General features: G+C 39.0%; 2 protein-coding genes across 5 annotated transcripts; one reads left to right on the plus strand and one right to left on the minus strand.

Moving 5' to 3' along the window:
* Window positions 1-1257: 1257 nt before the first annotated feature.
* On the minus strand, window positions 1258-2688 carry tmem167a (transmembrane protein 167A). 2 transcript variants are annotated; one of them, XM_077600345.1, is made up of 4 exons: window positions 2594-2688; window positions 1897-2006; window positions 1687-1721; window positions 1258-1621 (listed from the first exon to the last, which is right to left on the minus strand). In XM_077600345.1, exons 1-4 carry the CDS (start codon window positions 2594-2596, stop codon window positions 1551-1553), a joined length of 219 nt encoding a protein of 72 aa, XP_077456471.1. In that variant the 5' UTR covers window positions 2597-2688; the 3' UTR covers window positions 1258-1550. The 2 variants fall into 2 exon arrangements, with proteins under 2 accessions (XP_077456471.1, XP_077456472.1); XM_077600346.1 differs by lacking the exon at window positions 2594-2688 and adding an exon at window positions 2335-2484.
* Window positions 2671-27358, plus strand: LOC144074131 (DNA repair protein XRCC4-like). 3 transcript variants are annotated; one of them, XM_077600343.1, is made up of 8 exons: window positions 2671-2795; window positions 5326-5482; window positions 6752-6930; window positions 15433-15599; window positions 16008-16151; window positions 17586-17686; window positions 20594-20729; window positions 22786-23634. In XM_077600343.1, exons 2-7 carry the CDS (start codon window positions 5344-5346, stop codon window positions 20719-20721), a joined length of 858 nt encoding a protein of 285 aa, XP_077456469.1. In that variant the 5' UTR covers window positions 2671-2795; window positions 5326-5343; the 3' UTR covers window positions 20722-20729; window positions 22786-23634. The 3 variants fall into 3 exon arrangements, with proteins under 3 accessions (XP_077456469.1, XP_077456468.1, XP_077456470.1); XM_077600342.1 differs by having other exon boundaries at window positions 2698-2786; XM_077600344.1 differs by lacking the exons at window positions 17586-17686; window positions 20594-20729; window positions 22786-23634 and adding an exon at window positions 26158-27358 and having other exon boundaries at window positions 2698-2786.
* Window positions 27359-27734: the final 376 nt, after the last annotated feature.

A 27734-nucleotide genomic window follows, 5' to 3' on the forward strand; every position in this document is an offset into this window, starting at 1 on the left:
TTGTCATTATATACACACGGTTCATCCTTACATTTTCAGGCTTTCTGTTCATCTTTGTATTCTTTGAAGAGATTGAAAATACAAAGAAAGAACAAACTCAGTTTATCTCTATCCAGGGCTGATGAAAGCCTCCGTATCTTCTCTCTTTGTTCATCAACAGATACATTAAGGTGTTTCTTTCACATCAGTATCTCTGCTGAGCTAAGATAGGAACAGATTCCTGAGAGCTTCCTGTGTGTCCGTCATCGTGGCTTGGTAATCGCAACTTTACCGGCAGAAGTCACTTGAACTCGACCTGGCTGGGCCCAGAATGAATCCCGCTCCCTAAACAAGGCACGGACGATGTGGGAGTGATGGGATACGGACACTCAGCTGGTATCAGACAATATGAGGTGATCGGTACCAACAATTCTTTCTCTTTATTCCAGTTTTCCACGATATGGGGAAAGAGGAAATATTTGTCTAGAACTGGGTGTGCTTCTATTATCTGGTGGTTTAAGTTTACGTACTCACTGAATGATGCAAGAACGGTGCAATTTTCTACCCAAATAAGGAACTGCAGACACATCTCAATAGATTAAGGGCAGTGATTCTCCAAGTTTGGTATGCAGACTTCCTATGACAGGGTTCGGGAACCTTTTTTGACCGAGAGCCAAAAAAAGAATTTAGACATAAAAATACCATCACTTTTTTTTGTAATTTCAACACTTTTAAAGTACAATTAGTTACTTTTAATAGCTGTTGCTAATAGTCTCGGCATTAAAGTGGTGTGGCAACGCAATGCTCTTATTGGTGCTTTCGGGACTAAGATCTCACACCAGCAGGTTCCACATTTTAGCTTGCAGTTTAAAGCAGAGCAATATGCACCCATTAAGAACCATATATGGCTCACAAGCCACGGGTTCCCTACCTCTGCCCTATGGTAATACACGAAAGAATTACTTCCAATGAACAGTTCAATTTATTTTATATATAAGTATTTAATTTTTTCACTGTCAGTTTTCAAAGCAGTTCCTCGTATTGTCAGGTGTTAGTCTGGGGAATTGCTCCTTTAATTAGTCATATAAGTAAATAATAAAAAAATACAATAGTGATAAAGTTATTGGTCTGTTTTCTTGGGTCAGTGTTACTGAAAAAGTTACTTTGTGGTCATTGTAGAATTTATTATAGAGCAAATCTGGTTAATTTAATCACCATCAAAGGGCTTGAATAGGTTAATAGACTGTTTTGCAGCTTTTGTTCTTAAAAAAAACCCAATTCTGACTGGAAAACAAAGTCGCCATGTTTATTTTAGGAACAGTTTGAGATATTGGACAAGCATCGTTTGATCCCAGTTATTGATTTTTAAATATCAATTCTCACTGACGTTGCCCAACCTGTGTCATTTCAAGGGTGGAACAAGGACAGACATCCACAGAAGAATGAATGTACTGGAGTCCACAGGATTTCCCTATTTGTCCGTTATCCATCAGCCCATCCTTGCTGTCTGTGCTCCTTTCAATAAAATGCATTGTCCATATTGTTATTGTTGTTGCCTTCTTCCTCTTTGACTACTGTAGGAATAATATACTAAACGCCATGATGACACAGCAGCAGGCCACCCAAGGACTCTTCCTTTCACCTGAAATAGACAAATTATATCAAGATAATATCAGACACGTGTTATGCAATAACACAATGCCTTACCGATTCTGGCGCATTTCCAAAAAATCCCTAGAAGCCTGAAAAAAAAAGAACATCAAAGAAATCAAATCCACCTTTACTGTTTAACTCTTTGTATATGCATCACCATGACTCACACCCTATAGAACAAAACAAGTCAAATATTTATTCAATTGCTGTTAGGTATACAAACAAAAGATGTTAAACACATCAAGTGGATAAACGAGTACCTACCCGGTCTTATTCTTGTCCAGTAGGCTGGGAGCCAATGATCTGATGTAGGCACATGTACAGATGAGGAGAAGAACCACGGTCAGCAGTGACTGAAAGTTGAAAATGGCCGACTGCAAAATAGCAAAAGAGAAATTTAATTCAGAGCATTTTAAATTTACATTTTTAACCCACAATACCATCAAATAAAGTTCAAGACATGTGGAAAAGGTGCTGTAACAGCTGCTCAAAAACACAAAAAACTCTACAAGTCCCTGAAATTGTTTACTTGCTGCATTTTATTTTAACTCGCTTTCTAAACATGATCAAGACTTTATTAAACATCGGTGCATTTGGTGGAAATGCCATGAATGGAAACTGTTGCAGCTACGTGGCAACGTGAGTAAACATAACGGTGCAAGCAAAATTACCCAAAGGAATCAAGTTCAATGATAACGTTACCATAGGGACAAGTTAGCATTCATCGACCTGGGAATCATATTTAGCAAAGCGACGTAAAAATAATCATTGACTATCATTAACTAGCTAATAATTTAGCAACCAAGCCAAAACTAGCTAACTTACTCACAAATCCGTTCAACTAAGGATACAAATTTACAATCCAGGTAGAATTACAACAATTACGCTTTAACGCGTATAGGTCCTCATCGTTATTTAATTTATTATTATGCTTGGAGTTTATTGACCAAAATTTGCTTACCATTTTGGTGTGTCAACGCCACATAACACTTCCGGTATTGAGTACTACGTTTTACGTAACGACGCAGTGCGTAACGGATGCGTTTTTCTGATTGGCTGAAGTAACTGGTTCAAGTTGTCAACAGGGAAATCAACCTTAATTTTATTTCCACGCAGCCCAACTTTGGTCTTTGCAACTGGGCAGTGTCCTAACCGTAAGTAATGTAAGTATGTTTGATGTTTTGCAAAAATCACAAGTATTTTTTTTAATAAGGGCGACACGAACTGCCGAACTCATAAATCTGTGTAAAGCCAGACGTATTTAGAATGAACCGCTTCATCCTCATTAGGATCGCGGGGGTTGCTGGAGCCTAGCCCAGCTGACACCCTGAATCGGTGGCCAGCCGATCGCTGGGCACAAGGAGACGGACAACCATGCACACTCACACTCATAACTAGGGGCAATTTAGAGTGTCCAATCAGCCTACCATGCATGTCTTTGGAATGTGGGATGAAACCAGAGTACTCAGAGAAAACCTACACAGGTCCAGCGAGAATTTGCAAACTCCACACAGGTGGACCAACCTGGATTTGAACCCAGGTCCCCCACTGTCAGGCCAATACGCTAACCACTCGCCCCACCGGGCCGTCCACCAGTATGGTGTTATTTTTGTAATTTCTAACTATCCTTTATTATAAATTTGAAAGATATAAAATAACAGAAACCTGTGTGCTACAAAGTTTGAAATCATTGAATTTTCATTTTTAATGTAGGACCTATTTTTTTCCCCTTCAGCAGCCATTCAATTCTGCTACTCTAAATCTAATTTCAATTAACAGTTAGAAATACAAAGGAAATACTTTGTCATTGTCGACAGAGCTTAAACTTGTCGCTTGTATGTTAACAGACTTCCTTGAAAACAGCAAGAATATTAGTAATGAAGTGTAATTGTGATTTTGAAATACCTGGTTTTGTGTTGGGGCATTTGTTTGTCTTTGGCAAAGGGAACAGTTGTTTCTTTCCATTGTATTTAAATTATTTACGCTTATACTGCTTTGGGTGATGACTATCATAATTTGAGCAAAATAAGTGATTAATTAATAAATAAATCATTAATTGGTGAAGTATATTGATCTGACTAATTTGAAAACATTTTTCAAGTTACTTTCACACCGGACCAATCGTACTCAGGTATAATGTGTTTGATGAGCGGTATATGACGTAATTAGCAACACAGATTTTCTCCATTCTTGTCCAAGAAAATTTTGTGAGATTTACATTCTGAAATGCAACTAATTTTTGTGGAAATCTGATATTAATACCTGATTTTGGCAGCGGGAGACAAGTCGTGAATGTATTTCACTCTCCATCCAAAAAGCACAATTCTTTACTATTGGCTGCTCTACTTCAAAGTTTTCCTTGTGAACAATAACTTGTTTGCTTTTGGCTGCTCCCCTTCAAAGTTTTCCTTGTGAACAATAACTTGTTTGCTTTGGTCTTCCATAACATAGCTATGTTTTTAATTATTTTTATGTTGTTAGGAAAACACATTACAAAGCCTTCAGGGCGAAAGGGTCACAGGGGAACTATTGTTCACAATTTAAAGACTCCAGCGATTGTGCATGTGTGTGCTGATGGAGGACGTGAACAGATTCAGGATGGACTTTTTTTTTCTGCAGCACGCCATTCCTGGCTAAATTGGAGTGTCTTTCTGTCATTACCACAGGGTCATGGTCCCCGCACACCAGATGTTACAGTAACTAATGACTAGCTGGGCTCTGTTTATGAGGTTAAAGTTGAACCCTTCATCTCCCTCATCTCATTTGCTCTCTTCCTCTTGCCACGCCCCTTCTGGAAGCACAAAGGGTCAATTTTAATCAGATGTTATACAATTCTTAATATGACAGACCGTGTTTTGTGCATTTCAACATATATACTAAAAAAAGAACATTTTCTTGCTGATGCCTCAAGAGTTATTTGAGGTGTCCAAAGGTACTCCTGTTTCCAACCATGTCCTCTTAGGTTAACCACTAATTTAACCAAGCCTTTTCCCTCTATTTCCAATTTGTTTGCCCTATATTTAAGCAGGCATGGTGTTGCACTCCCTCATACTTCCAGTGGTAACTGATAATCAGCTGTTCTAGCATGGATATCTGCAATCAAGTAAAAGTTTCCGAATTATTTCACAGGAAAAAACGGTGTCGCCAATTACCTAAATGGACAGTTACTGTCTGAGTCACTTTTTTTAAATTGAATAAAATCTTCACTACAATTATCTGGCACTGTTAGAGTGTTAACAGCGGAAGTTTTTAAATTCCGCCAAAGCAAACATAAACTCTTAACCCCCTATTAGAACTTGTTTTCGTTCTTTAAATGAAAACTGTATGTAGAAAGGTTGTTAACAAAATTAAAACCAATATTAAGACATGAAATAGCAATTCATAGCGTTTAATCGAAGATAAGATTGTGTGAAATATAGTAGATTTTGCTGAATAAAACACACTAAAGTGAAGTCTCACATAATTACTTTGTTTAACGCTAAATCCTGCCAAAACCTGATTATCTCCATGTGCTTCCACTGACTCAATGAGACCCCCATTGAAACACACACACAGGCTTTGTATTGCCAAATCTGAAAAGAAAACAATGAGGCATTTTGATGCAACTGGTGTGATATCGAGTAGCTTTAAGTTCATTCTAATGTTAGGAACATGAATTGTATCAAACCATTTGTGTGCATTCATTTCCTACAGGTGAAGGTGACATGAGACATGAGCGGTGCAGTCCGACAAATCGATGTGACCACAGACCCCGGGACCCATTATTTCCTACATGTGGACTTTGCCGTCAACCTTAGTTGTGGATTCAATCTCACTCTGTCTGATGGCATCTCTGCATGGAAGGGAGAAGGTAAAAATACTAACTTAAAACAAAAAAATGATCCATTACTTGCTGGTGATTATAGGGAATGGAAAAAAGCCTGCGTATTGTGGTAAAAAGAGATCTGTTAACACCCGTAAGCACAGGTACTCGGTCGTTTGGTCGCCGGTCTATTGGTCGCCCGGAAGGTTATTGATAATTACCATTTAAAACGTTGCTCAAATTCCCTAAATACAAACTGCGAATTATTATTTAGTCATACTTAATGCCCTATTAATTATTAGGCTAAAGAAAAGCTCAAAATTTCCCGTACTTTTATTGTGTTTTGTTGGAGAACTTGTTAAGACCCTGACTGACGTCCCTTCCTAAGGGGACAACTCATGTACATACAAACTCTTATACACTCACACGTCCGCTCAGTGAAACTGCTCAGGGCCATTGTTGGCTTTTATTGATGCGTAGACCGTGTTGTTTTACCTTGTTTTGTCGCCGGTCTTTTGGTCGCCGGTCATTTGATCGCCCGTTGTTTGGGTCTGGGCGACCAAAAGACCGGCAACCAAAAGACGGCGACCAAAAGACCGGCGACCAAACGACCGCACACGGTAAGCACATACACTATGGGACTTTTTCCATCGTTTGTTAGTTAAAATAATAGGACATGATTTTCAGCTAATTTATTTGCGGCACAGGCAACCTGGTGATGGAGTGGTTAGCGCGTTGAGCTCACAGTTCTGGGCTCGATGGTTTGATCCCAGGTCGGTCTTTACAGTGGGGAGTTTGCATGTTCTCCCCGGCCTATTCAAGTGCACCTGGCAAAACCCTGTCCAATAATGTTATAAGTCTTTAACCAGTGGACACAGGTAAAGCTGTTTTCTGTTGTCCTTTCACTTCTGTGCTGCAGCTTTACAGGTGTATAGAGCTCTTGAAACTCCACAAGGCCCGTCTTTGTACATGCATGCCTGTGTTGAGAGTTTTTAAACCCTCTGTGGAAGCACACCTGGAAATATAAGTGCTCCTTGATTTGCAGAACTGACAGATTGGGAGAGGGCCACGACAGCTACAGTATGTGCAGACTCCACGCTCACTGCGTGTCCGCGTTTGATGTGTTAATTGGGACGCTCAGTCTGAGCAGCTGTCCAACAGCTGATGACATTCCCCTCGGCTTCCCTGCGTGATACCTTTTGAATCGTCTTCCACGTACATGCGTGCCTTGCCACGTAATTTGTGTTTACAACTTTGTGTTGCAGTCTGCTATTATTCCTTTGCTTTTTTTCCACTTTCTGCTTTCTTTCTTTGCAGTTTCAGAAAATGAGGTTAAGAGGGAAGCCAATGTGATGGAGGTCCCAATGGAGAGTTATGTGGAGGATCTTCAACAAGTATTGATGGGAGGTGGACAGAAGAGACGGGAAATTTACTCTTTCAGGCTCGATCTGGATTGCCTCCAACTTTCATATCACAAAATGTGTGACCATGTTTCGGTAAGCCAGCATTTTTATATAACAAGTACAGCGTGACCGGACGTTTCGTCCAAAGACGTTTGGTCCCCTGACGTTTGGTCGACCGGACGTTCGGTCGAACGGAAGTTTGATCGACCGGACGTTTGGTAGAACGGACGTTTGGTAGAACGGACGTTAGGTAGAACGGACGTTTGGTAGAACGGACGTTTGGTAGAACGGAGGTTTGGTAGAACGGAGGTTTGGTAGAACGGAGGTTTGGTAGAACGGACGTTTGGTAGAACGGACGTTTGGTCGCCGGGTTCACTTGCTGTCAAATTATGACAGAGAGTTTATTGTTGATATTTTGATATTAGACATTTAGATATTAAACTCACTCTCTCTCTCTAATGATTATAATTTTGAGAGCTAGTTTCAACAGTAACAACCCGGCGACCAAACGTCCGTTCTACCAAACGTCCGTTCTACCAAACGTCCGGTCGACCAAACGTCCGGTCGACCAAACGTCCGGTCGACCAAACGTCCGGGGACCAAACGTCTTTCGACGAAACGTCCGAGTACCCAAGCACAGGCCTGGAAGTCTCGAGGATGCAAAACACAAACTTTAAAGTCAAATTAAACTCAGCATGTATTGCACATAGGGCAGATTTTCATCTAAGTTACTGGCTACCATTGACGGCACTAGTGGTGACGGCCAGGACTGACAGGGATGACAACCACACTGGTCTTACTGACTCTGAGATTCCACTTCAGACCCTCTTTTCCAAAACCCCTGAATAAACCTTACCAGAGCAATGAGTATGTGCACACTGATAAAAGATAACAATGTTTTTCTAATTAAGGTCACCAAGTTGACATATTTCAAACCCTCCCAAAAAGAGTCCAATGTTGGTTAAGCAGTCTATTAGTCATTAGTTACAGCAACAATGTATTGTTTAGAGAGGCAGTGTTAAGTCATTCAATTGTTCTAAAATGTGCTAAAGTGTTAAATACACTAGTTTCTAATGTAACATTTCAGATTCTTTAATACTACTAATTAAAAACAACAAAAGATCAAATTTTGTTTTTATTAATAGTTTTTTGGAGGGGGTATACACTTTTATACTCATCCCATCTCCAAACATACACCAACCCACATAAAAACATTAGCTGCAAATATTTGTTTTAATGTTGACATAATGTACATCATGAGGGTAACAGAAAAAAAAACATCCAACCAAAACAGAATTACTCCACGAAAACAAAAGACCATGTTTAGAAAGCTGTCATCGTTGCCTCTTTAGTCTGCTCTTAAATTCCTCAACATCCTGTTCCCCCCAACTCAAACCAGCCTTTTTCCCTAGGGAGAAATGCATGCAAGGGAAATCTTTTTACTGGGGGCTGTTAAGAAGATAAGGTTTATAGTAGACATTATTGAAGAAATAGAAAAGCCCTGTTGCCTCTAGGTGGCCTAGGAGGAAAGCACAGGATACAAATCATCTGTTTGTGGCCAGGAGATTGTTCACTAATGGGTACAGCTTGTAAATGTTTCGGCAATAACGTGTACTGATTGAACTTTGGTTGAATAGAAAGGTCTAGATAGCTATGAAAAAGTCTGTCAATTGATCGTACACTGGCAACAGTCACTAATAAGAGATGTGCCAAGTGAGGCTTCTCATGGACTGCACCTGCAGTCCTTTAACAGTTCAGAAGGGGACGGGGTTTGATTGACTTTTCAATGGGTTTTTGTCATAGTCTTGTCAGGTGGTGTAGCCTGCAGCATGTATGCATCTAATTAGTTTCACTGTTCAGCGCAGGTGACCAGAAGGAGAAAGCCAGGGGCTCAGGAACACTGTAAAGAACCGTAAAAGCCCTAATTATGGTTAGGAGGCTCTTATCTCCTTCTAGTATTTGAATAAAGCGTGTTCCTTTCTCTCTAGATTTCTCTGTGTTGTGTATCCCCCCACCATTCTCCCCCCCCCCAAAGAGGCAAAAGTCTGCTAATTTCCAAATTTAGTTTTTTAAATTTAGTCACCATCACCACCTATTAGTGCTGATTATATGTTCACGACCTAATAAACATGGCAATATTTTCCAAGTGAACCTGGATTAATTCTATGTTCACACTGTTTTAACTTATTCAGTTTAAAACACCAGTGAGTATTGGACAACGAGAAAATAAATCACCCACGAATTGATTTGATTCCAGATACTTTGATTGTTTAAAATGATATATATAATGTACACGTTAAACACAATCAATAAAATTTCACCAAAAGCAAATAAATAAATAAAAAGCAAGTTTAATGTGTTTGACAATTGTGTGTTTAAAATTGTTACACATTTGAAGTAAAATTATTTTTAACAAATGAGATGACAACTTTTTGTTTTGTATTTTGATCAATTTGATAGGATCAATGCTAAACTCTTTATAGGGCAATTTTTTTCGTGATAAAAAAGCGACCCCATTTTTGTTATTAAACAATTACTGTATTTGTCAAACTACAAATCACAACTGAGTATAAATCACACCATCCAAAAACTACTGAATTGATGGCCAGCCAATCACAGGGAACACGGTCACGGAGTAGTAATGTATTTAAAATGACTAAAAAGAGAAATACACCTTGGTTGTGGCCCCACTAACACACTGGCGTTATTATTTTTAGTTTAATTTCATAGTATTCAAATTAGTTCTCAATAAAGTGCTAACCAATCAGTGTAACGATCTTGTTCAATTTATTGTACAACCCAGTTTATTTGTTTGACTTCTTTCATGGGGAATTGTGTAGAAATGTCTCGAGGCTGCACTACTGTGAATTGCATGTTTGTGGAAATGGAGCTTATTTGCCCAGCCTGATAATTTAAGAGTGCAGGAATAGTCAAATATTCACTTAGGTTTTTCTGAGAAATTAGAAAGGTTGGTCAGGACAAAACAGGTGTTGAACTTGACGTGACATTAATGTTTTTCGAACATGACCCCGAAGTAGACATGTCGAGTATAATTCGAGTGTTACTGGGTACAAAGCAGGTGTTTTATGTTGCCGAGTAAGACATCTACTCCTCAGTTGATATTTACATACTAATCTGTCATCGAGAAAATAAGGAATAGGTCAATGTTTACCCCTCAAGATTTTTACTAGGAAAGGGGTTTGCATAACTAATCTGAATTACTTTGCAAGTCTATTTTTATGTCCCTGAGTTTTCGAATTTTGTTTAATTTCACATGCACCTGACACATCTAGGAGATAACCATCATGTTTTAGTGCCATTGACTGCGATTGACATCCAATTAATTTAAATTAGGAAGGCCAGCCTTTCCAATTAAAGTAGATTCAACCTCTATTGCTGTAAATGGCAGCCATTAAATTAAACTTGATTCATTTCTTTCCAAAATGGTGGTCACTACAGTGGACATCTATTCAAAAGTTATCATTTATCATATTATCAGTTATCATTTAGTCATTCACTGCTAGCTAGTGTTGTGGTATTTAGTAAAAGAGGAAAATTGATATTGAAAACACCCATTGATGCCAATAGAGATCCAATCCATTTCAACTGAGGGGGGTGGAACGGATCTTATAATCTAATTTTAAAATCATAATTTGTGCACAAAAGGGTTAATAAGAGAAGATCAAAATGATTATGTGACCTCGTTAAAATTTTAATTTATTGTGGACCCGGGGTTAACACATGAATCCATTCTGGAGTTGGGATGCGAAATTGTTCTATGGCAGGCAATAGAAATGATTGTTATATAGTTATATATACGCAACTAAGCGAGCGATAAACAGAGAGAGAGAGACAGAGAGAGAGCGAGAGAAAGACGTAGCATCTCTCTCAGGTATTGTGTGAGGGATTTTGCATCTTAGTGACGTCGGGATACCAACCACTAGCAGACCAGCATCTTAGTGACACCGTGACCCACACTGACCGCCATGTTTAAATTTTGGAACTTTTTGGCTGTGCGCGAGAAATTCTTGTTAATGCCGTAAGGTGGGAAAAATGCCGTAAGAAGTGGATGATAAAATGTCATATTCCATTTCTTAACGTGAAAAAATCATAAGGTAGGGCCGCCGTAACCCGGGGGGTCACTGTATATAATTATGCCATCTTTTTAGAAGCAAAGAGAGAATTGAAATTTCCAATTTGATCTATTGCTTTATTAGGTTTCCTCCCTTACTAACTGTGGGAACGAACATTTTTTTTATCAGGTATGGCCTTGCAGAGCTCGCCACTCACTTCCTGCTCTCTATCTGTCCCCACGCCTGTGTGGTCTCTGATGGCACTGATCTTTTCTCCATGCCCACACTTTTTATCCAAAGGACACTAAGTCACTTTATACAACTGTCCCTCTGTGAGAATACCACTTTTCTGCTTGCTTGGTGATCATGCTTAAAGGAAAAGATAACACCTAGTGTAATTTTTTTTTAAAGTACAAAAAAAAACCCTCATGTAAAAAAATGGTTACTTAAATTATTTAGGTATGCAAATGAAATTTCAGACCTCTTCTAATAAAGAAATTGCTGAAAATGATTAACCCTTTTTGGGTCTCTTATTCATATATTTATAATTTTTTTAATTTCCTACCATTTAACTCATTGCCAGCCATTGAGAACAGTAGACACTGAATTCATTTAAACTGGCTGTGAATGTTCATGCTTGTCTGCCTTTGACAATGGTTGATGTGCAATCATTTTTGAAGAGATAAAGAGTTAAATGTGTGCCCTTTGAAGGATTAAGGACATTATGTTGTCTGACCTGCATGGTATGTAGTAGTTAATTTAAATCCATGTATATCTCGTCTGCAATGGAATGCAAACCTTTCTGCCTTTGTGGCTCACATTGTTCTGGTGTCACTTTCACTCTGACGTGTTCAGAAGAACCTTGTCTTTGACACCTTCTGCTCTCGTTTGACCTTATGGTCTGCTTTAGATGTGTGGGGACACACATAAACAAACACCAGACCACACATTGGAGCATGTTGTCATTTGACTTAGATTTACCATCTGATTTCCTGATCATTCAAATTTAAGTGATGAAATATTATCAATGACTATCAAACTAATGTCTGGTGGCAAGGTTTTTCTTACAATTAGTTTATAAATGTATGTGAATTCTGGTGTTATTTTAGTAAGAGCATCTTAGACCTCCCACACCTTTGGAAGAGGCAAATTGACCTCTAGATTTATCTCTGTCTCAAGGGAAAAGCAGATGCCCAGGAAAATAAATGTATTCTGAGCTCCCTTTCTTCTTTCTACAAAGACCTGGAATCAATAACAAACAAATTCCTCTAGCGTGCAGCAGCTTGATTGGATTTAAACATCACCGTTGTTACTTCTGATTTTAGGGTGCATATACTTGAAATAGGATGAAATGTTAATGATATGCTACTCATTTGCTTGGATTGAAGTCTTTAAAGAACCCCTTTATCTCAAGAGTATTTGTTTACTATAGTAGGTTTGAATACCGTTCAACAAGTTATAAATGTGTTTGTTCGGAAAACAGTAACTCAAAACAATCACACAAGTATACATGTTAATTGTCCAGTCTGGAATATGTACAGTATATTGTCTGAATCACAGCTATTATTATGATACATATAACTTATTTGTCTTAACACTATATGTTGAAACCATTCAACTCTTTGACGGTGCTAGGTGTCCAATCAATTTTTATTGGGAGAGGCTGACACCGAGTGATTGCTTGCTGGAGTTGTGATATTAGCCTTTAAAGCATATTTTATATAGTAACTGTTATTACAGTATACTGTATGCTGGTCATATTAGAAACACTCTTCAGCTCTAAACTAGACTTTAAAACATCTGCTATCCAAGTTCAGGTACTGTATCATAATCATAGTTAAATCTATTACATAATTTGATATTACATCAACTTTGTACTTTACATTATCCCCATCACTTAGTTGATTTATTGCCAAACGATTTATTTTACTATCAGTTAACAGGCAGCAGCAGGTTGAAAAGCAAATTGGTGGAAAATTATAGCACAAACGAAAGGGCTCAAAAAACACCTTGTAATTTATAGATGCAATTATTTGAGATAGATAGTTAGCAAACAGTAATACTCAGCATTCGGTATATGCGAAGTGAGATGTCAGTATAGCCTCAGTCTATTTCATCAGCCAGTCCTCTGACTAGGCTTTCACCTAGGTAAGACTCATCGTTTTGTAGTATTAGAAGAACATCTTGCCCAAACGGTGAGTCACAGTCCTGTGTCAAACACATTTCTCATGGGGAGTCTGCACTGGATCAATGTGACATTATTATGTTGCACTGTTTTATGAGCTCATATGAGCATCCTTCTTCTTAGATCTGGGGTGGTCTTCCCATGTGTTATTTCCACTTACAATACTTTTTATTTATTCAGTTAATTTATAAAACTGCTGATCCCCCTGTCATGTTAATGCTAGTCAGCAACTGGAGTGAAAAGTTTGAAAGCAAGGGAGAATGAAAGAGTTGAATTATGAGACATTTTTTTCTTTTTACACACCAGATCACACAAATGCAGTTATGCATATAGGTGTGATGTAGCATCAACATCATAGTTATGCTCCTGAGCTGGAATTCGGGGGGACTTTCATTGCTTTGTTTAAGGGAAATTGGACAGCAGTATTTATGATCTTATGTATTTACGTAAAATTTTGAGATTCAAGCCATAAGCAAGCAGCAGTTCTAAAGCAAAATCCCCCTGATGAGTTACCACCATTTTAATTTTGGTGTCCTTGAATTCGTTGGGGTTCCTGTGAAAATAGTGCTCTACATCAAGTCATGTCTGTATTTTCATGAATATGTACGTAAATTGGGATATTACTGATCAATGTTTTTTGGTAAAACATGATCAATAAAGTGGGAGAGAAGAGGATTTGTTGTCACGCGGCTATAATAAATTGACTTACTTTCATATATTGTGCACTCCTGGGCTGTTTTGTACAGTACCCGTACTAATTTTTTTAGATTTGGAGCTAATAATTACACTGTCTTTACAATCTAGTGTCACATCACTTTGACGTAAGAAGCAATTTTCTAAATTTTAAAGTTCCAATGTCTTCACTATTCTTTGTGTTGGCTTTTTTACTATAGGTTTTATTCATTAAGTGGTACAATTAAATAGTATTAGCACTAAGTTTCTTGGTAGCTGTTAGTTTAACTATTATCAAAATGCACTGCATTTTGCTGTCACAATTTGAATGGGTTTGTCACAGCATCAACAGTTCAAAAGTTTCAAGGATTGTTATTGTGACTACAAGTCACAATGAATTTAGTATAGTTTAAAGGTTAAACAACCTCTGAAATAATAATCATAAAAAAACTACTTAAGGCTATAAAACAACAGTGTGCAATAAACATGCAGTGGGTGAAACCATGCTAATAAAGAAACACTCAAGACAAAGTGGACAGATTGAACAGATTAGTATTTGGAATCTACACTAGTGTTTCAACACAAATATCCATTCTTCAGGAACATGTTTCACAATGTGCAGGAAAACAGCTGTATGGCCTGCCAGGACAAAATCAGCCCAGGACAAAAATGACAAGTTCACATTTTATGAGTTCTTTTGAAGATGGCAATTTTATTATAGTAGGACTAAGACCTTGACATTGAGCATTTAAGATTTAGCACCTCATAAGCGTCTGGTTTTCTAGCGCATCACAACCTGCACATCATTGAGACCTGGACAAAGTGCCGCCGTGGCAGAGAGGGGAAAATCTTGACCACAAAGGCAATAAACAGACAATTGTTTGCTAGGTAGTTAAAGTGACAGTTTTGTTAAAGTAATTGTCCGTCATATTAGTTACTAACGTGCTTGGAAAACCTCACCAGGGAGGTTTCCGTGAGGCATTCTAATCAGATGCCTGATCCATCTCATTTGATTTGTCTTAATGTAGGGGAGCAGCGGCTCTACTCTGAGCACTTCTTGGATGACCAAGGTTCTGACCTTATCTCGAAGGCACAGCCCAGAAACCCTGTGGTGCACATGTCAGCGCAATAGAGCTTACGATTGCTGCCACCCCCTTCCATTCAAAATGGATGGATGGAATGTCTTTCGCTGCCAATGGCCGTAAAACATGATCATTCGTGCCAGTCATCCCAGTTCAAATAGATTTGCCGTCTATCGCTTTCAATAGTAGTGAATGAGTTCTAACATTTACTTATTCTGAGTCGCCTGTGATTTCTTAAACCAGAAGCAAAAGCAGGAAACTGTGTTGACTCTCCTAGTTTAGCCGTTGGCTATGAATCTCTCCTGTATTTCTCCCAGAAAAAACCTCACTATCACATAAAGTCACACACTTCAGAGAAAATGTGATTTAATAGTTTCTTGCACCTTCATACGATCATCTGGGGATGGCACACAAGTGCAAATGTTTGCTGAAACTGAAATGCACATTTTGGAAGGCACTGGTGATGAAAAGTCAAGTTTATTTTTTCACTATGACGGTAATTTCTGTTTTGAAAATTCTTCCAACTTTGTGCGTTGCTAGGCCCAAAGTTAGTATTCATAGATTTGTCTCTTTCACTTTTCAGGTTCGCTTAGGGTCTTTGAAGCTTCGTCCTACTCCAGACCCAGTGTTGCTTATCCGGGAGATGATTGGTCAGTCGCTCAAACACAGCACTGAAATGGAGAAAGAAAACTTGCTGCTATTGGAGGAGAATTGTAAACTGAAAGAGGAACATGCACAAATACTGAAGGAGTGAGTTTCAGCGTTTTTTATTTTTGGGGGGGTGTTGTGGGGGGTTTTGTTGTTTGGGGTTGAACCTTCAAACACAAAGTAAATGAAGGCCAAAATATGTCAACACCAACAGAATAGTAATATTTATATACACATACAACAGTGAAGCTGCTTGATGGCAAACTTGTTGATTTTTCGTACTCACTGCCAGATGTTTTTATACACAGTCAACCGTTATGACATCATCTCCAGTTGTGCCACTGAGTAGTGAAGGTTACACCCATTGCTCCAAACTAGGCTTATGTTTTCTGGGAAATGGCGCTTTGCTTTTAACATTTTAGTCCTCTTGTTTTGTATGTTAATTCAATAAGAAATTCACAAAAAAACTTTGTTTGAGCACTTTTGTATCTGGGTCTTCTATCTTACTAGGCTGGAACATCATGTTCAAGATAAGGAAACAATGACACGAGAATTGTATACCCATTTTGTGACGGTGCTCAATGAGAAGAAGACCAGAATCCGAAGTTTGCAGGATGCTGTCAGACCATGTGCCAATGTTCAGAAGAAGCAAAGGTTGGTTGATGAGTATATAACTTTGATGGACTCTTGACATACAAAGTGATATATGTATATATGTTCACAGAACAATACCATGCTCATTAAATTAGAATTAAATAAATAAAATTCCAACTTTATAATAATATATTTAATTTCGGGCGGCCCGGCGGCTGAGTGGTTAGCGCGTCACCCTCACAGTGGGGGTTAAAATCCAGGTCGGTCCACCTGTGTGAAGTTTGCATTTTTTCCCCGGGCCTGTGGAGACACCCTGAATTGGGTGCTAGCCAATCACAGTGCACAATGAGAAAAACAACTATTCATGGTCACACTCATTCCTAGAGGCAATTTAGAGTGCTCAACAAGCCTTGGGATCTGATCCAAGATTGCGACGCGCACGGGTGCAGCGGCTCTTTGCAAACCACCTTGGTCACAACCTGTTCCTGAACCCCTGATCTCAGAATTCATTCATTCATTCATCTTTCATGCCGCCCATCCTTGAAAGGGTTGCAGGGGTGTAGGAACCTATCCCAGCCGACTTCGGGCGAAAAGCAGACTACACCCTAGACTGGTCGCCAGTCAGCCGTAGGGTACACAGAAAGACAAACAACAATCTGCACTCCCAATCATAACGCCACCAGCGGGAATTGGGTCCGCGCCTGCCCGCACCGAAGTCAGGCGAGTGAACCACTATGCCACCAGGCAGCTAGATGTAATTGTCTTGTATGATTACCTTCTTTGTGATCTTTTCCTTAATGTACCACTTGGACAGCACTACAACAATTTTAAGTGTGTTACACGAAAGGAAGGATATTTTATTCAAATTTTGTTGACTGTATGAAGCGTTTATTAAAGTTTTTTGTTAACCTCATTTAATGTACTTTCAATATGGACCTCATTACTTGCACGAAGTGCATCAAGACAGTACTGAATGTCTTGCCATATTCGCAGAACCATAGGCTCATCAGTTGTGGCAACGGCAAAAGTAATATTTTGCTTTAGGTCAGTAATGTTCCGTATCTTTGTTCAATACATGATATCTTTAACATAGCCCCATAGCAAGAAATCCAGGGGAGTGATATCTGGTTGAACGTGGCACCCAAGGACTTTGTGAGAGAACGTGAAAAGGATTGTTTTGCACAATTGCTTGTTTTCCTTAGTTGTGCTCGGTCGCCCACTCCTCCCTTTATCTAACACTGTCCCTGTCTTAAAAATGTATTGTTCCATGGACAAATTGACGGGCGCGATGGTTTTGCGATTTATCCGATTTTGTTTCAATAACCCATGAGGCACATTGGAAGGCTTTACTCTTGGTGTTCCTAGCATCCCCACTGTTTGTAAAATGTAATGAGAGAATTCCCTCAAGGTTTGGTCAGCCAACTGTGGTCTGTAAAGTAATTTTCAGGGGGCTGGGTTACACATACACAGCATCACTCACACATTTTTTTAAAGAGAGAATCCTGTCCCTCCTGATGAAGATGACAGTCCAGACACAATAACAGAGACCGTGCAGAGCAGTTATTCATCACTGGAACCCACCTTTCCTATAACAGGTTTGTTTTTGTTTTATCAGAAGCAAAATGACAATGAAACATTTTGAGGGAAACCATTTTTATTTGTTTTTGAAAAATTTCCGAGTACATACAAGAAAAAAACCATAATCCAATCAGAACAGTGAACAGAGAAATCTTCACCTTCACTCATTCTTATACATTTCAACTGGGAGGGCTGACAGAGATTGAATGATTGGACTGGATTGAAAGTCTGTTGGCAGGCGAGTGTTTACATACCTGTCAACTTATTGATCTTTTGATCATTTCAAATTGTGTACGCCATATAAAAAACAATCTCGTCTCGATCACGTTAGCAGACGAAAACGTCATCGTCGACTACTAATATTGTCTTGCTTTAAGCATGATATGCGCATGCACATTCCCTTTCAGACATCTGCCTTTTCACTATATACATATAGCGCGTCAGCAAGCAATGTACCCAGGCAGTCAAGCTGTCAGCGTCATACAGCGACATCTACAGAATCTTGAATTTAGTGCATACAAAAGGTGCACTGACGGATAGGGCACTCTGTCCACTTTGGGGAAAATTTATAAAACTTTTAAGTGTGCCCTATGTGATAAAATACGTATAAGGGGAATTGCAATCATTAATTAGGGGAGCAATTGGCTGAGGTTGATAGGCAAGTGTTTAGCGTGGCGGACTCAATTCTGGGATCGCAAGTTCAATCCTAGATCAGTCCTCACTGTGTGAAATTTGCATGTTAACATTAAACAATTAAATTGCGTTTTTTGTATGATCATGATTATAGAGAGGGTGGCTTGGTGGGGAAGTGTTTGTTGCGTTTGAAGCGTTGGTACCGCAGTTCCCAGACCGAATGTTTGATCCCTGGTCCGGATCTTTCTGTGGAGAGTTTGCATGTTCTCCACGGGCTTGCGTGGCTTTTATCCGGGTACCCCTGTTTATTCCCACATCACATGCAGGGTAGGCTGGTTGAAAACTCTAAATTGCCCGTAGGTATGAGTGTGAGTGTGAATGGTTGTCTGTCTCCTTGTGCCCACCGGACTGCCCAAAGACATCAGTATTCTGTGTTTTTACTTCTCTTAACTTGCGCGTAAAAACGAGGACCGTAATGGGACAAATCGGTTTGCATGTATATTCTTCATGTCAGCGGAGGAACGGAACTCGCGCATAACTTAAGGACGACCTGTATGTAAGGCTTTGCCATGTGAATTGGATGACCTGATTGGCCCAATATGCATGCGACTCATTAACCCAGGAAGTGAAATCAAAAGTTTTACAAAAAAAAAAACCTCAACACAGCAAAAAAGGTGCGTCTATTTTTTAAATCGTTATGGTTTTGGGAAGATACTCAGTTGCACATAGTGACTATGGATGATGAAACATCATTTATATTGGGTTTTAAAGAGTATAATATGGGGCCTATAAATAGATTGAAGGAGTAATTCTTTTCCTGTATTTCCCCTAATGATGATCTAGGCCATAATCTGGCTCTCTCATGATGCAGACTAGGTGAAACTTGAAGTTAAAAAAGTTTCCCCTCGGGTATCTGAGTTCAGGGAAACACTTCAAGTGCAAAGTCGGTCATGATTACTCTAAACCGAGCTGTGAGGTGGTCTCCAACTTCCTGCGTCATTGGGCAGGCATGATCTCAGATTCCCACAATGAAGCAGTGATGTCTGAAGGGATCACCCTCCCATTGCCCACAAACTAAGTTCTTGTCTATAAAACTCCTCTTTGCTGTAAGCATGTCACAAAAAATAGCTCACCACTCGTGTATCAATGAATTTTTCCTACCATTCTACGTCATTACGCAGATGTTTTCAAGATTGCGCGTGTATGGGTGTGTTTCCGAGGATACAGTGTTGCAACAATTCTGGGTGTTTTCTTGGTCAAAAGGATAATGGTGGAAAAAAACTAATGTTTCTGTGATATTGCGCATGGTAAGGGTGTTGTCTGTCCCTTAAGTTGAAAGGCTTCTATTGTAATGACAATGCAGTACAATAACAAAACAATGACTACCACAACTTTACACATTGGGCTAATTATTCACCCTTGAGGCATGCTTGGCCTTAGTTGCTCCTGGCTGTGACAGACAGAATCAGAGCAGAATCAGAAACAAAAGAATAAAGACACTAAGGCTTTAAGCATCTGCTTGTGGCAACATAGGAAACAATTCACTTGCAGTGAGGTGCTGCCAGATAAAAAAAGATAAAGATGAAAGCTAGGTAATGGTAGGGAGGCAGAGGGGAAAAAGGGTGTTGCCAATAAAACTGTACTAATGGTTACAATTCACCTAACTCAAATGCCTGCTAGTGACAACGACAGACATTCAATTGCGGAGACTGGCTGTTAATGCTCATCTATCACTGTTGATTTTTTTTTTACTCAGTGCCAAATGATTTTATACACAATAGTACAGTTGTCCCCATGCTGAATGAAAAGTAAACTAAACCACTTGGTCACTTGGACATTAAACTTTAAAACTAATAATTGATTTGTAAATAACAGGATGGATTACACCCTACTGAAAAATGTCGATTTTTTGGGGGGAGTGAATAAGACATTTCTGGTATTACAGAAAAAAACAATAACATAGAGCAGGCATTGAATAATTTTGAACACAGCTGTATTTCTTAAAATCACTACAGATCGATTGCCCATGTAATATTTCCATTTGTCCATTACAGCAGCACAATTAGCTGATCTGATCTTAATTTAAGTAGCCAAGAAGCAATGTCAAAGGGCACACATGTGATTTTGGAACAATGTTTGAATAAATATAATTACAGCCTACATTGATAAGCTTGTTTGGATGGTCAGACAGCTTATATATTTGTGATTGAAAATTCAAAACACTTGAGTAGAACCTGAAGATAGATTTTTATGTGTTGATGCTATATCTAAACGCGTGTTTCTGCATGCAGGCCATGATCAAGTCAGCCAGGGTTTCTCTTTGGACCATACCATGTCTCTTGACGAGAATGTTCAACCAAGATGGAAATCAACACAATCAATTGACGATCAGAGCCCAGGAACTACTGAAATGGAATGAAATGACAGGTTTGTTTAATACTAGTAGTTAATATGCTGCTGCTGGTGTTTAATTTATCATGGAAAAAAAATGTGGTATAAAATATTGACCTATATTTTCAAGTATAACACTGTTTTCATGTATTTAAATATAGTATACCTTTCAGATAGAATATTCAACCAGTGTTTGCTCTAAGAGATTCCCAAATTTGATCCAAGCCTGCTTCCCATATTACATTTATTTATTTAAAAAAATCCCATCTGGATAGTTTTAAATCTTCCTTGGCCAAGTGACACTGTAAAGAGAGGAACTGAATGCTCCCTTATTAGTGCTCTTGGGAAATGGACAGCATTGCTGCTAACTTGTAGAATAAGAGCCGGAACGAGGAACTTGGAAGTCATTTTTCAACTGTTGGTCTTTGCCTCGAACTCTGTGGAATTACATCTTGTGCAGTCTACGCCCAGAAAACAAAGTGTCCTCACTAAGCAACCCATGTTGCATTGTTGCAGTTTATTTGCCATGCTTTGCTGAGGTTTCACCTCATCTGCTCCTCTATTATGAATGAAATATATGTGCATCACCTTCAGATTATGGTACTTATTGTTTTTGACGAATAATAAAAGAACAGTTTTAACGCTTTAAAGCCCAAACCACGAAATAATTTACCCGAAATTAAAAATTCTATAAACTCCAAGCCCTAAAAATATGGCATTGCTCAAAAATCATGCATCAACTATGATTATTTTGGTCTTTTAATATTCATTACACTTTACACACCCAATTAAATGCTCCTAAAATCAGCAGGCTGGTCATTGAGGGGTTATTGTGAATCCCACTTCAGCTCTTGGCAATCATCTTTAGGGTACATGCATCAACTAATTATATTGCGATTGGGTGTGTCTTGTCTAAAAATCAAGTGGGATTCATTTCAATACTTGAGATGTCTCAACTTCTATCAGTACAGCACATAGTTCTATGCAGAAGAAGAAATATATGTACTCTTTTTACTGTTACATTGTCTGTCAAGGTTATTATTGGTAATGGAAATGAACAAAGTGGCGACAACATGAGACAGAAACATTTTTGTTAACTGAAATCAAGCGGGACTCGTTTAAATGCTTGAGATATCTTAACTTTCATCAGTACAGCACATAGTTCTACGCAGAAGAAGAAACATATGTACTCTTTGTACCGTTATATTGTCTGTCAAGGTTATTGGTAATGGAAATGACGACCACTTGAGAAAGAAACATTTCTGTTAACTGAAATAAATGAAAGGTATAATTAAAAGCAAGAAACAACTGAAGCTCTTTTTTTGTTCACAAAACTAACTAAAACTTGTAAGACGCTTATCCCTTCATTTGCAGAAGCAATATTTACAGCGAATATGTCAAAATTCAACAGGGCTGAATACATTTTGTGTATTTTATTTTATTTTTTTTTAATCTTGACTCATACCCTTAACTTCATTTGTAAAAAACTAAAACTAATACTATAAGGCTAAGATAAACTAATACTAAAACTAATCATAAGAGAATAAGAAAAAGTAATAAATATTATTAAATATTCCAGAAAATAACTTTTAAAAAATTAGATAAAATTAATTAGAGGGGAAAAAACTTTTAAACGAAACTATAATAAAAAAATCCAAAACCTTTATAGCCTCCCGTCCGCGTTGCCGCATGTTTGATCAAAATCTTTTTTAAAAGGTTAAATCGTCACAACACAAATATCAATTAACATGAAGATATTGCCTGGAAATGATAATTTAGATATTTGTTTGGAATACACAAAGTGTGATTGTCTTTGCTTTGTTTAGTTTGGCAGTAGATGTCAACAAGTATTGAATGCTTGTGAAATACTTTGAGTTGACTTCTTACCAGAACGGTTCGGATTTGAAAGTTACACACTCAGTTTTTCTTATTTGTCTCGTTTGCACAACCATGCCTCAAGCGGTAAATGTCGACCTATTTATGTTTGTCATTGTTATTCGCTTGTCCTCTGACCTCAAGTAACTGAGGTGTGTTAAACTGAGGTTAATGGGGTTATTCTCTCCACCTATTCACTTCCTTCCTCTCTTCTAAGCCTCAGCTCAACTACCAGCTTCAGGTCCTGAGGTCATGGCAACAAGTCATCCCGCTGTCAGTTATGGCTCAAAGAAGACTCATTCCTACATGTCTGGTCATCCAACTGTTGACTCCCGGTTGTCTCCTTTGGCCATGAAAGTTTCAACTAACTGTACATCCGCTCTACAGTACCAAATGCGCACCAATATAATCCTTCTCAATTTTTCCATTGTCTTTATGATTCCAATCAATAAGAAATTTTACATCTGTCTTAAATTGTTGGCTTTACTTAAAATCCTTTTGGAAGCCAGCAAGTGTATGTATTCAAAATGTCACCCAAGCTTCATTAGAGATAAAGGTGTCACAATCTGTGTTTTTATTGGCTTTGGTTTGATTAGGTTTTGTTTTTTGTTGTCTTGTTATTCTGGCTTTGTCAACATGTTGTTTTCTCCACCTGTTCTTATCAGCCAAGTTCTTTGTGTCAACCAATTGGTATCCCTGCAAGCCCCCTGCGTTTTGGCCAGGTGTCACTTTGTTTGTATTGAGTTGTTTCCTTCTTTCAGTTTCTGAGGGTTTATTGTTTTTGCTGACATCCATGTTGTACTGTAGCTTTAGCCATGTTTTTTATGGTTGGGAGCAATGTTCTCTCTAATTTTTCACATGTCTGAGCATACAAACAACTTTCCTGAGCGCACTGAGCACCACTGTGAGCAACATCAGAAGTGCTCGCTATGGCCACACACCAGTATCTTACCTGCCATCAGCAGGTTCATTTCTACTACCCGTAAATGATCTAGTCATAATAAAATTTAATGATTGATATTCATAAACAAAACATCTTAATACATGTCACTAGAATATGCACAAATCTGACTTTAATTTTACTTACAACTTTAGCTTTGGTGCATGTTTTGCAGAGCAGACCTTTTTCTCTTGAAAAAGAAAAGATGTCACCCAGTTTTACCTGCTTGTTCTTCTAGTTGTATGCACATACATCCATCAAGTGATGTTGACCATACATTTTGTCCAAAATTACAAATATTGTGATGTTCAGACTATAAACTGCTACTTTTTGTCTCTCTTTTAAACCCTCAGCCTTTTACAATATTCATTCATTCATCTTCCATACCACACATCTTTGAAAGGGTTGTGGGGGTTGCTGGAGCCTAACCCAGCTGACTTCGGGGAAAAGGCAAACTACATCCTAGACAGGTTGCCAGTCAACCGTAGGATACACAGAGAGACAAACGACCATCCGCACTCACAATCCTACCGCCACCAGCGGGAATCGAGACCGCGCCTGCCCTCACCGAAGCCAAGCGTTTGCATGACATTTGGCAGACTGCGTTAATTTAACATCCATTTTATGTGTAAATATGAAAAAGACATCCGTCTCCTCGTGGCTCCATGTTGAATCCGATTCATGTTAGCCAATGTACTGCTAACCAATCGACATTTCCCATAATGGCCATGGATATAGAAGGCAATTACATGCCAATAGGTGTGTTATTTTAGGATTTTAGCTTTGGTCCAAACCACAGTGCAGTCGCATTCACGCATAATGCGAACTGCACCACATTCTGCTATGAAGTGAACCAAGACCACTTCGCAGGCAAGGTCTTGGAGCAGCCTTTTGGTCCGCACAAGAGTTCAATGGCTGATATTCACACCAATAGGGTTTTTGGCGGTCCACTCCCTGACTGCAGAAGTTGGCTCTTGGGACATGAAATGTAACCTCTCTGGTTAGGAAGGAGCCTGGGCTAATGCGTGAGGTTAAGAAGTTCTGACCAGATGTAGTCAGGCTTATGTTGTGGTACCTACCACTCCTCTCAAGGGGGGTTGGAGACTCTTCCACTTTGGAGTCGGCCACGGTGAGAAGTGATAAACAGGTGTGGGCATACTCGTTGCCCCCGGGTCAGAGTGTCTACATTGGGGTTCACCCGGTAGACGAGAGGGTAGTCCCGGCGCTAGACGTTCAATCCATTTTAATTGGGAGAGGCCAGCCTCTTCCAGTCAAAATGGAATAGACATCTAAAGCCATCAATGTCAACTACTTACTTAAATGAATGATGTATAAAGGTTTGAACAAAAAAATTAAATGTTTATTTGTTTTTTTTCTTTTAATCATGCCTGCATTTACATTTTATGGAAGATCCTCTGATTCACTACCCGATGTCCATAAATGATTTGATCCAGTTTGCACAATGGTTTTCTATTCGAAAAACACATGGGACAGCTCTATGACGTGGAAATGTTCTGTTTCTTGTTATCAGCCCATTTTCTGCGGTTCTTCTCACTTCCTCCCTGTTTGTTCTTTTGCCATTTTTCCAGAAGATTTAGTTTGCAAGTTGGTGGTGGTCACAGTGATTCAGCACGCCGAGGCATCGTCATTTCGGTGAAATGGCTGTGTCACAGTCATAGAGACCAAGTACAGAACATTCGCTTTGCGTATATTATGCTTACTCATGTATTCATTCATGTGCCGTACTGCTTATCCTCACAAGGGTCGTGGGAGGTGCTGGAGCCTTTCCCAGCCAAGTATGGGCACCAGGCAGGGAACACCCTAAATTGGTGGCCAGCCAATCGCAGAGTACAAGGAGACGGACAACCAGCTACTCTAGCATCCAGGTTTGCATGGGATGTGAGAGAAAACCTGAGTACCCAAAGAAAACCCGCGCAGGCCCAGGCAGAACATACAAGCATACACAGCAGTCCACCTGGGATTAAACCCTTGATCTCTGAACCATGAGGCCAATGCGCTAACCATTCGTTCGCTGGGTTGCCCATGAGGTTTATCTTCAACCAAAAATCTTTGAGTTAAAAAAGCATTCTTCTAAATAAACAAATAAAATGCATCTTAAATCTGTCTATACTACTAGTAGTTATAAGCTCAGATTCCTCCATACCCATAATATAAAGACTAGAAAAGTAAAGCATATAGTACCTGATTTTGATTTGTGAGAACTCAATTAAAAGTAATTCATAAGCTTGGGGGATCATCCTCAGTGGTCTGGGCCTCCATGCTTGGCTCCACAGGATCAAGGTTCACATCTATCCAGAGGCAACTTCATTTTCCCACACAATAGATGGCTCACTCAGGGTAAAAAAACAAAACAAAACAATCCTCTCGTACCTGGAGGTTACAATGTTATGGTTTGTTACACAGGTCACTGTGAAACAGGTAGAGTATGAATTTAACTATTTGTTTGTTATTAATGTTTCTTTTTATAATATATTGGTTTCCATATTTAGAGTAATTCTTAATGTTGTGACAATAAGAACCAATTATTTTCTGAGCCGCTTATCCTCACAGGGGGACACCCTGAGTTGGTGGCCAGCCAATCGCAGGGCAGTTAAAATCTAATTACTCCACATATTGTTTGTGTTTCAGTCTTGACGCCAGTTTCTCTGAGGCTGAAGTACTACTTACCATTAGCTCACCCAGTTGATTCTCCTTAAATTATCCATTTTGGATGCCAGCAATTTTTACAACGACAATGTGCACAAGTAAGAGCTGGATTCGAATCACCGATTCTTAAATCAATGGACAACCTGCTCAACCAACTGCCTCACCATCACTACATAGAGGGTTAAATCCCTATAATGCTGATTTATTATTGCTTATTTTTCCTAAAATCCACAGCGCTGCCTATATTTGGAGTAAAAACCCTGTATTTCTTAGCAATGGTTTCCTCATTTGTCAACTGCTCTTTGATGAAGGTTTTTTGTTTAATTTATGAAGGAAAATGTACTAAGTATAGTTAAGGTTGGCTTAGGTTTGAAAGATTAATTTATGCGTTTGTCAAAGGAAAACTAAGGAGTTTATTCTTCTTAGGGCAATATTTTCCACAGCCACAATATCAACGTAATTTATAGTACTTTAGAGTTTACGGCTCCCTCAGACTCATAGTAACCCACAAAAAAGTCTGACTATCTTGCTCTATTTCAATAAGACAAATCCCTGTGGGGCCAAACAGTAATTTAATGCACCTTTAATGCTGTCTGAGGTGGCATGGGGCCTGAGAGAGACCACCTTTAGAGGTCATGTGATATGTGGGTCATCGCAGGGCTCACGTAGCAGATCCCATGGATCAAACACACTTTGATTGGCTCTTTATGCCATGATTTATAGAGACTGAAAGACCATAGGAAATCCCGGTTTACGCATGCATTGGAGACCTACACAGCAGTAAGTCGCTTGCAACATCATAGCGGTGACTCATCTAACAAGTTAAAGCATTGACAAAAAAAATGATTCCCTTAACCCCCGAGCTAAGTCCTTGTTAATTAACGTTCAGCTCAAGCGGTAAATTCCGGCAAAAACCGAGGTCAGTCTTACCCTTCTGTCAACGTCCCAAAGCAATGTCAACTTCTGGTACTATATTAGAATGGCTCAGATAGAAAGACATGTTTTCATACTTTCTTTAATTCAATCATGCTTCATGCCTTCCATAAAGCAAGCTTTTACTAAGAACTGAAGGCAGTATCTGCTCAGCAACACTTTAAAGTTGGTGCAATATGAAACACATCCTTTTAAAATGAACGCAGTCCAGTATTACAAGTTTAACCTCACTTTTTCCCCCGTTTTACATACCTCAATATAGTATGACTGTAATTAATCAACCAAAATAAAAGGTTTCTGCCAAGAAAAAGCATCTTTTCTCCCTCATTATTATATTCATTCATTCCTTTGCAAGAATGCAGTAGGCTAAGATTTCAAGTAGACAGAACTCAAATTCTTGATTTCTATGTTCTTATGTTCATTCATACGATAAAAACTATTCACTCATTTTCTGAGTCGCTTATCCCATCAAGGGTTGAGGGGGGTCCTGGAGCCTAACCCAGCCAACTTTGGGCACCAGGTCGGGGACACCCCAATTTGGTTTCCCAGCCAACCGCAGGGCACAGTGAAATGAACAACCACTCATGCTCACAAGCACACCGCCACCGAGTGGGAATCGAACCCAG

Source organism: Stigmatopora argus, chromosome 5 (genome assembly GCF_051989625.1).
Source record: "Stigmatopora argus isolate UIUO_Sarg chromosome 5, RoL_Sarg_1.0, whole genome shotgun sequence".
In the NCBI taxonomy this organism is placed as follows: domain Eukaryota; kingdom Metazoa; phylum Chordata; class Actinopteri; order Syngnathiformes; family Syngnathidae; genus Stigmatopora; species Stigmatopora argus.

Excerpts from the sequence above, each read along its gene's own strand:
- tmem167a (XM_077600345.1), bottom strand. Across the intron at positions 1,722-1,896 it reads CTGGACAAGAATAAGACCGG|GCTTCTAGGGATTTTTTGGA; the intron begins GTAGGTACTCGT and ends TTTTTTTTTCAG. Across the intron at positions 1,622-1,686 it reads TTGGAAATGCGCCAGAATCG|GTGAAAGGAAGAGTCCTTGG; the intron begins GTAAGGCATTGT and ends TGTCTATTTCAG.
- LOC144074131 (XM_077600343.1), top strand. The coding sequence starts at position 5,344 with ATGAGCGGTGCAGTCCGACAAATCGATGTGACCACAGACCCCGGGACC. Across the intron at positions 6,931-15,432 it reads AAATGTGTGACCATGTTTCG|GTTCGCTTAGGGTCTTTGAA; the intron begins GTAAGCCAGCAT and ends TTCACTTTTCAG. Across the intron at positions 17,687-20,593 it reads ACCCACCTTTCCTATAACAG|GCCATGATCAAGTCAGCCAG; the intron begins GTTTGTTTTTGT and ends TTCTGCATGCAG.